The sequence below is a fragment of the Rhinopithecus bieti genome, unplaced genomic scaffold (assembly GCF_001698545.2).
Source record: "Rhinopithecus bieti isolate Rb0 unplaced genomic scaffold, ASM169854v2 scaffold_66918, whole genome shotgun sequence".
NCBI classification, from domain to species: Eukaryota; Metazoa; Chordata; class Mammalia; order Primates; family Cercopithecidae; genus Rhinopithecus; species Rhinopithecus bieti.
In genome coordinates this window covers 174,136-183,730 of record NW_016825404.1, presented here as the reverse complement: position 1 = coordinate 183,730, position 9,595 = coordinate 174,136, and the positions used below count along the sequence as shown (strand labels likewise).

The 9,595-nt window shown below is 32.5% G+C and overlaps 1 protein-coding gene across 11 annotated transcripts in view; it reads right to left on the bottom strand.

Annotated features, from left to right (window-relative positions):
• SNAP91 (synaptosome associated protein 91) overlaps positions 1-9,595 on the bottom strand; it is a 165,881-nt gene that overhangs the window by 74,438 nt on the left and 81,848 nt on the right. For all 11 annotated transcript variants that reach the window (XM_017863004.1, XM_017863001.1, XM_017863002.1 and 8 more), the window contains exon 9: positions 5,435-5,476. In XM_017863004.1, the coding sequence (XP_017718493.1) occupies positions 5,435-5,476 (42 nt within the window). The remainder of the gene's footprint in view (positions 1-5,434; positions 5,477-9,595) is intronic.

Sequence of the window (9,595 nt, the reverse complement as noted above, 5' to 3'; positions counted from 1 at the left end):
ATATAATATAAAAATATATTTATATGTATAATAAAGTAACTTTTAGCAAATATAATATTAGAGCACTATGTATTGACACATTTAATAAATTTCAACTCTTATTAAGAATTACTTGAATGTTTCCATTTATAAATAAAATTTTAGGCAATATAAAGTGATGACATTTTACTGTACACTTAAGGAGAAATAATAGGTTCATGCAAATGTTTCATCCAATCTATTCCTTAAGCATTAGAAATTTAATTTCATCTTTCTCAAATAGTTGTAACACAAATTAGACCTTAACAGCAGCATAGGCATTCAAAGAATAGCATTTCTTAAATGAAATATATAACTACCCTTATAGATATATTTAATTCTGACAATTCTTCTTTAAATTAATGTGAAATTAATTTTGAAGGACATTGAAGTAATTATGCTGACAAAGGAACTCACAGAATTCACAGACATTCATATAACTGTATCTTTTACACCGTATATTTAATGACAGATTAAAATTCTTATTAAAATCTTTAATTTTGAAAATTCAGGACATTTATTTAATATTCATTTTTCATTTCACTAATAGACTCCTAAACTGTCTTAACATTCACGTGATTATTATATTTGTAATTATGTGATTATAAATGTAAATTACCGAGTGAACTAAAACATGTAAATTTAGATATATAAAAATTACTAAGTGAACCAAAATATTAACTGGATCAAAATGATGAAGGTACGATAGAAAGGAATAGCCCTGTCAGCATTATTTTAAAAGCTTTTAACTACAGACTTAAAAAAATAAGATTATCAGGAGATATAATAAGTTTAGAAAATTACAAAAATTAGGATTTTAAAATACAACTCAGATGAAAATGGACTTAATAAATTCTAGTAAACCACAACTAAGACTGTATTTCTAAGTTTAAAAAATGAATTTTAAAAGAGATATAGAATATTTTGTTCTAGATACCAGATTATAAACTATAAAGAAATGCTCATTGAATAAAGAATGTATACATAGTAACCTTAAGAAGAAAAAACATAAATGGCTTCAAAATTTTTAGATGAATTTACATCTGATAACTTCGAAACTGTCATATTAATTGCCAGTGATGATGATAATGATGATGATGATGATGATGATGGAATTTAGGAAGTCTGGGCATATAAACTTTTCATATTTCTATTTTTTCAATGGTATTGCAGTAAGGAAAAAAAAAATAAGCCATAGAACTTCTTTCCAATTACAAGACTTAAGATACTCTGAATGTTAAATGTAATGTAAAGAAAGTGTGATTTTTTTGGCTACGCCTAAGTTTAAAACATGTTCTAAGAAAATGCAATTTATAGTCACAAAATAGCAACAAATATAGGATAACCAAAATAGGTAATATTTTCTCCTATTAAGTTTCTTAGTTACCTAAAACAAAACAAAACAAAACAAAAAACCCAGGAAGAGAGTTCACCATTTTATTCATCTTGTAAAGTCTCTTACTAAGTGAGAAAATTGAAAAAATAAGTAGAAGTCACAAAAAATCACAATAGCTGAAAGAGAAATTTGATCAAGGAATACAAGACTATCAAACTGACTTCTGTCTTAAAGGGAAATTAAGTTTGGAGCATTCCATCCCAGAAGTTTGAAAGTGCTTCATAATTTATATTTCTTATAACGACATGTAAAATCAAAGAGAAATAAATTCCTCAAATGTCTTTGGAGGAAAAAAGTACTTTGAAAGTAATATCCAGGAGTGCAGGAATGTCTACCTTTTCTCTACTGCATCTATGGCAGCGAGGACATCCTGGCATGCAGTAGACAACAAAGGAAAACCACCTCTTAAATTTCCAAGGAGCAAAAACTTTGAGAATGCCTCTGCTGTTGTGAAAGGAATGTAATATAACAAAATATAATGAGCAGGCTCTTCAGTTGCTTGTTTTTAAAAATGCCAAAGTCAATAGACCAAGCAGATGGGAACACCAATCCAAAGAACAAGAGTCAGCCTGTGAAAGCTAATAGATAACAGCAACATATCATGGTTACCGATTCATCAGTTGTATGGTCTTTAAAGGGAGACCTTTCTTTACCAGTAGTTTTCATATCAACCAGAATTCCTGACATCAAAACCTAAGATTTTTTTCATAAATGAAGACATTTTACATTTGGAATGTACACATGCCACAAATAGGAAATAATATTAGAAAATTCTTTTCTTGGAACAAATTCATAGCTGATTGTGAGCCCAGGCTCCAAAAGAAAGCATCCATCTACAATGTAGATGCTATAGCTTATAAAGCATCATTAAAACCAAATTTTATAAAAGCAATCACAAGATCATTCAAATATATATATANGCTGGGATTACAGGCTTGAGCCACCGCGCCCAGCCTCAAATTTTTATCATTATATCTAAGAAACCATTTGAAAGTGCTGAGGAGAAATATTTCAGTTCTGATATATTCAGTTCTTACCCAAAACAGTTATTTTTGAATGTCCTTAAAAATTTCATTGATATTCGTGAAAAATTTAAATGTAATAATTATGATATTATGTGTATAAGTTAAAAAGGGTTACAGATGATTGTATTCATGTTTAATGTGCAGTCTCTAACCTAAAAGATGTCCATTAAATTCATAAAGATATCCATGAAATTCCTCCATTCCATTTTGCTGCAAGAGGAATTCTAATCCTTTTTTTAAGTTATGAGCATTCTATTCCTACTCCCAGTAGGAAGCCCTTCTGATCTCCATCTCTTCTTTAGCACTCTCTTCTGGCAGGTATTTTTGTTCATTACATGGATAGAATGAATGGCCAAGGTGGCCGCAGACAAGCCTGGTAGAAAGCAAAATCTAATCTTAGAAGGGTAGAACCGAATCCATATAACCTGGTACTTTGGGCCCATCTGCAGATTAATCCTGGTTTTCAGGATGAAACAACTGTCTAAAGGACTAACCCCAAAACAATTCACATGCTGGCTCAGACCTGATCACAACCGTCAGAGGTCTAACTCCTCAGTTCAATTAGAGACTTCCATTAGACCTGCTGACGGGCTCCATGCAGGAATGAAGAAGGGGGTTTAGCTCTATGTCACTCACAACCCCAAAAGAAACCACAGTATTAAGGAATTTCAGAAGCATATCATATTCTTGTATTGAACTAGAGGAATTTTTCTATGAACAGGTAATTTAAAAATAAATATTTTTCCCCATTTAAAACATCTTTTAGGTTCAGGGATACTTGCGCAGGTTTGTCATATAGGTAAACTGCATGTCACAGGGGTTTGGTGTACAGATTATTTCATCACCCAGGTAATAAGCATAGTACCTGATAGATAGTTTTTCAATCCTTACCCTCCTACCACCTTCTACCCTCCAGTAGACCTTGGTGTCTGTTGTTCACTTCTTTGTGACATATATACTCAGTGTCTAGCTCCCACTTATAAGTGAGAACATGCAGTATTTGGTTTTCTGTTTCTGCATTAGTTTATTTGGGATATTGGCCTCAAGCTCCATCCATGTCGCTGCAAAGTACATGATCTTTTCTTTTTAATAGTTGTGTAGTATTCCATGGTGTATATATATGTTATCACATAAAAATAAATGTTAATATTGAAATGTATGTGGTGCTTAAGGTCATAACAAAAGCAGATAATAGAGTGCTAACAGATTCTGATGAATTTCTACCATAGAATCGCTTTCTAACAGACCCAGGGCAAGATTTTATTTTCTTTGAGGGAGGAGTCTCTGTTCCCTAAATTATGAAAACACACATGTTAAATCATTCAGTAAAATATAATGTTTCTGGGCTTCTTGTTTAATGTTAAAAGTGAAAAGGGATTTAGGTAGTCATTTGAATATTTCCTTGTTTCCCTTCAGACTCCACCCAAACTAAGTACAACAGATGAGGACCTATATTCTTAACTGAGAGCCTAGTTTCTCTTTTATTCTACAGTAAGGGTGTCCATAGAGTGAAATAAAGATGATTTGCCACTTCTAGAAGCTATTCATTAGCTTATAAATGTAAGAGCTAAATATTTTAATGTCTTAAAAGTTAACATGTATTACTTATGTGGATTATTTTTTAAAATGTATTATAAATTTTACTAAAAATGATGAGTTTAAATGAAAACACACTTATTTTCTTTGCTTTTAGTGTTACAAAGATAAATCTATGTCTAATAAAGAGATTTTTAGTGATACTTAATGCACACTTAATATTTTGGCCATATCCAAAATGATACCAATCTTGCTCACGTATGTGCCTCATCAAAAAACAATATTTTCTCATAGTAGTAGAACTATTTTATACCAATATTCTGTCTATGAGAAAGAACTATCTCTCAACTTTTAACTAAAAATTACAATGCCATCATGTTCTGAATTGCTCTGTGAATTGTATTCATAAAGAATTCTTGATATTTAATTGGTATTTTAATAATACAAATACAGAAGATCATTTCTTTGAGTTTCCCTAATTTTTAATAAAAATTTAAGGATTAATATTATTTTAAAGATGGAAACATTTCAAGGCATAATAAGGATAGCAAATTACTAAATGCACTTTGATATTATTAAAAGTGGGTATCTTTCACTATGACAATTTTTTCTATTATAATGACTATATTTACAAGGACAGAAAGTTCATATATTTATTACTGGTATATAAGATAGCAGCTCTATGTTTTCTCCTATCATCTCTACAATACCATCATTTCTAGTTTAATAACATGTTTGGGATATAAATGTACTATAACAGAGTGCTTAAGTAAAAACAGTTCTGGCCAATAATGAGAAAGGTTATGCAATAAAGCTGGACCCATGAATGACCTTGAATCTATATATTAGGATCCATCACAGTACCCTCTTCACAGATAAAATGATTGACACACAAGCCCCTCTATTGTTGACATTTACTAGATGGGCTCCGGAAAAATTGCTCATCTACCACTACTATTTTATTAGCTTATTTTATGCATGGACATGCCTCCATTTCATAGGGGAGACAAGTAGTTAATCTGTGACATCAGTGTTTTCCCTATTCATGGGTCTCCTTCATATCTAGGACATGTTAGAAACTAGGAAGACAAGCAGGAGGAAAAGTTCTAATCTGATTATCAGGCCTAGAAATAGTGACTTTTCATAACTAAAGCACTTCTATTAACATTATTCAAGGTTTCCTTTTAATCAAGTTTAAAATGAAAAGATGAGTTCATTTACTAAATTCAGTTGCATTTAAAGAAGAAACTATATCATAAGAACAAGAAAATCTTCCTATTACCTCCAGAAATATATTCAATGGCTTAGAAAAAAATAAATAAGGTAGAATAATTTCCAAGAAAGTTGCTTGGCCTGAATTCAAAATGCATGAAATGCTTACAAGACTATGCCCATTTGTGGCAATACATGTTGTAAAAATCTCATGCATAGTGAATCTTCCACTGGGAGAGTTGCTTACCTGTGTGAGGTCAGGAATGTCACCTTTATCAATACCAACTTGCTGTGGATTAAAAAAATTAGAAATTAGTAGAACTTTTAAAACTAATTTTTTTCATTTAATGGAAGATCACCTATACAATTAGTTAAAACAGTTCAATATTGTTGTAAATGAATTATTTTATATATCACTCTCACTTGGAACATATGCTTTTATTCAGTTTTCACTCAATATAATAGAGCAATAATTTGACAAATATAGCTAGATATAACAAATGTATAGAATTCTACTAGAATCTAAAAACAAATGACAATAAATTAAAGCATAAAATGTAATGGTATCTTCCTTAGTTAACAGAAGCTCAAAACGTACAATGCTGCTTAGACTAAATTTAGTAGTTAATTATGCCCAGCTTCTGGATAGGGAATGTTCATTTAGTTCTAAAACTCATTCAGGGTATAATTTCCACTCTTTCTCCCACAGATCTAACTTTTTTAGTTTCTTATGTATCCTTTCAGAGTTTCTTTATGTATATTCAAGGAAATATGAAATTATACAAATATATACTTATTTTTCCATTACTATACAAATAATAGCATATTATATATAATGAACTTATATTTTTCACTTAAAATATATCTTAGACATATATCCATATCAACACACAGAATGTCCTCATTTAATAAACAGCTGCATAGAACTTCCTTGTCCTATATTTAACTAGTAACTTATTAATGGACACTAAATTTGCTTTTGATCTCTTGCCATTGCAACAGTGCTGCACACACTATTCTGCATGTGTGTGTACATATCTGTGTGATATACTTGTAGAAGTGGAATTACCAGGTAAAAGTATATGCATATTTTTAATTTTGTTAGCATGAGGGTAGGGGCAGAGAAAGAGAGAAGGCAGGAAAAGCAAATATGAAAAAATATTAATAAAGACAAATCAATGAAGAGACCACATTTGTTCATTATACATCAATTCTTTTATAGGTCTGAAAATTACTCAAAGTGAAAAGTTGGGGAAAAACACAAATCACAAGTTCATTGTATCATTTTCATATAAATAATGAAAAGGTTCAAAGAAATAAAGTGGGTTAAGCCAAAGTATCTCTCCTTGAGAAATGAAGAGCTTTGATTATACTGATGGAAATGTAGGAGTAAATACATGAAGAAAATGTGCTGCTACAAAAACAATAAAGCAAACTGGAGATCAGAAAATCCATTTGTGTGTCAAATGCTGAACTACCTTCTTTCCTTTTTCTTCTCTGTGTCTACAGCAGGGTTTCTCAGTCTTGGCACTATTGGCAATTGGGGAAGATAATTCTTGTTGGGTGGTATCCTGTGCATCGTAGGATGTTTAGCAGCATCCCTGACCTCTACTACCCACAGGATGCTAGTAGCCACCCTCTCCAGTGTAATAACAAAAAACATCTCTAAATGTTATCCTTTGAGGAAGGGAGGGAAGCAAAGTCACTTGCTGTTGAGACAACTGACATAGAGCACTTGCCCTAATCTCTCTGGATCAAATAATGTTTGAATCCAGAATTCCAGACTTCACTTTGTTTTGCAACTACCAAATACTATTTTTTAATTTCTTTTAAAAAATTTTCCATTTTTATTTTAGATTCGGGGTACAAGTGCAGATTTGTTACAAGGGTACATTGTATGATGCAGAGGTTTGGGCTTCTATTAATGCTGTTACCCAGATAGTGAACACAGTGCCTAACAGGAAGGTTTTCAGCCCTTGACTTCTTCCCTTTGTACCTCTTTTTGGAGTCCCCAGTGTCTACTGTTCTCATCTGTATGTGTGTACCCAAGGTTTAGCTCTCACTAATAAGTAAGAACATGTGGTATTTAGTTTTACATTTCTGCATTAGTTCACTTAGGATAATGGCCCCCAGCTACATTCACGTTGCTGCAAAGGGCATGATTTCATTCTTTTTTATGGCTGCATAGTATTCCATGGTGCATATGTACCACATTTTCTTTAACCAGTCCACCACTGATGGGCACCTAGGTTGATTCCATGCCTTTGCTATTGTGAATAGTGCTGCAATGAACATATGAGTGCATGTGTCTTTTTGTTAGAACAATTTATTTTCCTTTGGGTATGTACTCAGTAATGGGATTACTCAAACAGTAGTTCTATTGTTAGTTCTTTGAGAAATCTCCAAACCACTTTCTGCAGTGGCTGAACTACATTTCCACCAACAGTGTATATGAGTTCCCTTTTCTCTGTAGCCTTGTCAACATGTTGTTTTTTGGCTTTTTAATAATATTTATTCTGACTAGGTGTAAGGTAGTATCTCACTGTGGTTCTGATTTGCATTTCTCTGATGATTAGTGATGTTGAGCATTTTTTCATACATTTGTTGGCCACGTATATGCCTTCTTTTGGGAAGTGGCTGTTCATGTCCTTTGCCCACTTTTTAATGGAGTTGTTTTTCTTGGTGATTTATTTAAATTCCTTATAGATTCTGGACATTAGTCATTGGTCAGAAACAAAGGTGATGAATATTTTCTCTCATTCTGTAGGTTGTCTGTTTACTCTGTTAATAGTTTCTTTTGCTGTGCAGCTCTTTAGTTTAAACAGTTCTCAGTTGCCAATTTTAATTTTTGTTGCAATTGATTTTGAGGACTTGGTCATAAATTCTTTGCCAATGCCAATGTCCAGAAGGGTATTTTCTAAGTTTCCTTCTAGCACTTTTATAGTTTGAGGTCTTTCATCTATCTTTAGTTAATTTTTGTATGTGGTGACAGGTAGGGGATCCAGTGTCATTCTTTTGCATATGGCTAGCCAGTTTTCCCAGCACCATTTTTGAATAAAGAGTCCTTTCCCCTTGTTATGCTTATTTTTGTCAACTTATCAAGGATCAGTTGGTTGTAGGTACACTGCTTTATTTCCAGGTTCTCTATTCTGTTCCACTGTTCTATGTGTGTTTTTGTACCAATATCATGCTGTTTTGTTTACTGTACCCTTGCAGTATAGTTTGAAGTCGGGTAATGTTATGCCTCTGGCTTTGTTCTTTTTGCTTAAGATTGCTTTGGCAATTCCACCTCTTTTTTGGCTTCATATAAATTTAGAATAATTTCTTCTAGTTCTGTGGAAAATGATGCTGATAATTTGATAGACATAGCATTAAATCTACAGATTGCTTTGGGCAGTAGAGCCAATTTAACAATATTTATTCTTCCAATCTGTGAGTGTGAAATGTTTTTCCATTTGTTTGTGTTATCTGTGACTTCCAGTAGTGTTTTGTAGTCCTCCTTGTAGAGATCTTTTATCTCCTTGGTTAGAGGTACTCCTAGGTTTTAAATTTTTTTGTTTGGCTATTGTAAATGAGATTGCATTCTTGATTTGGTTCTCAGATTGGAAGTTACTGGTGCATAGAAATGCTATTGATTTTGATGTTTATAGGTAGATTTTGTATCCTGAAACTTTACTGAAGTTGTTTATCAGGTCTAGGAGTTTTTTGATGGAATCTTGAGGATTTTCTGGTATAGAACCATATCCCTAGCAAAGAGAGATAGTTTGACTTCCTCTTTTCCTATTTGGATTCCTTTTATTTCTCTCTCTATCCTGACTGCTCTGTAGGACTTGCAGTATTATGCTGAATAGTAGTGGTGAGAGTGGGCATCCTTGTCTTGTTCTAGTTCTTAAAGGGAATGCTTCTAGCTTTTGCTCATTCGGTGTGATGTTGGCTGTGGGTTTGTCATAGATGGTTCTTATATTTTGAAGTATAGCTCCTTCAATGTCTAATTTGTTAAGGGTTTGTATCATGAAGGGAGGTTGGATTTTACAGAAAGCTTTTGCTGCATCTATTGAGATAATTATATGGTTTTTGTTTTTAATTCTGTTTACGTGGTGAATTACATTTATTGTTTTGCACATGTTGAACCAACCTTGCATCCCAGGAATAAAGCCCACTTGATTGTGGTTAATTAACTTTTTGATGTGCTGCTGGATTTGATTTGCTATTATTTTGTTGAGGATTTCTGCATCTATTATCTGTCAGGGATATTGGCTTGTAGTTTTCTTTTTTTCTTGTGCCTTTGACAGATTTTAGTATCAGGATGACACTGGTTTCATAGAATGAATTAGGGAGGAATCCCTCCTTCTCAATTTATTGAAATAGTTTCAGTAGAATTGCTACCAGTTCTTTTTACATCTGATAG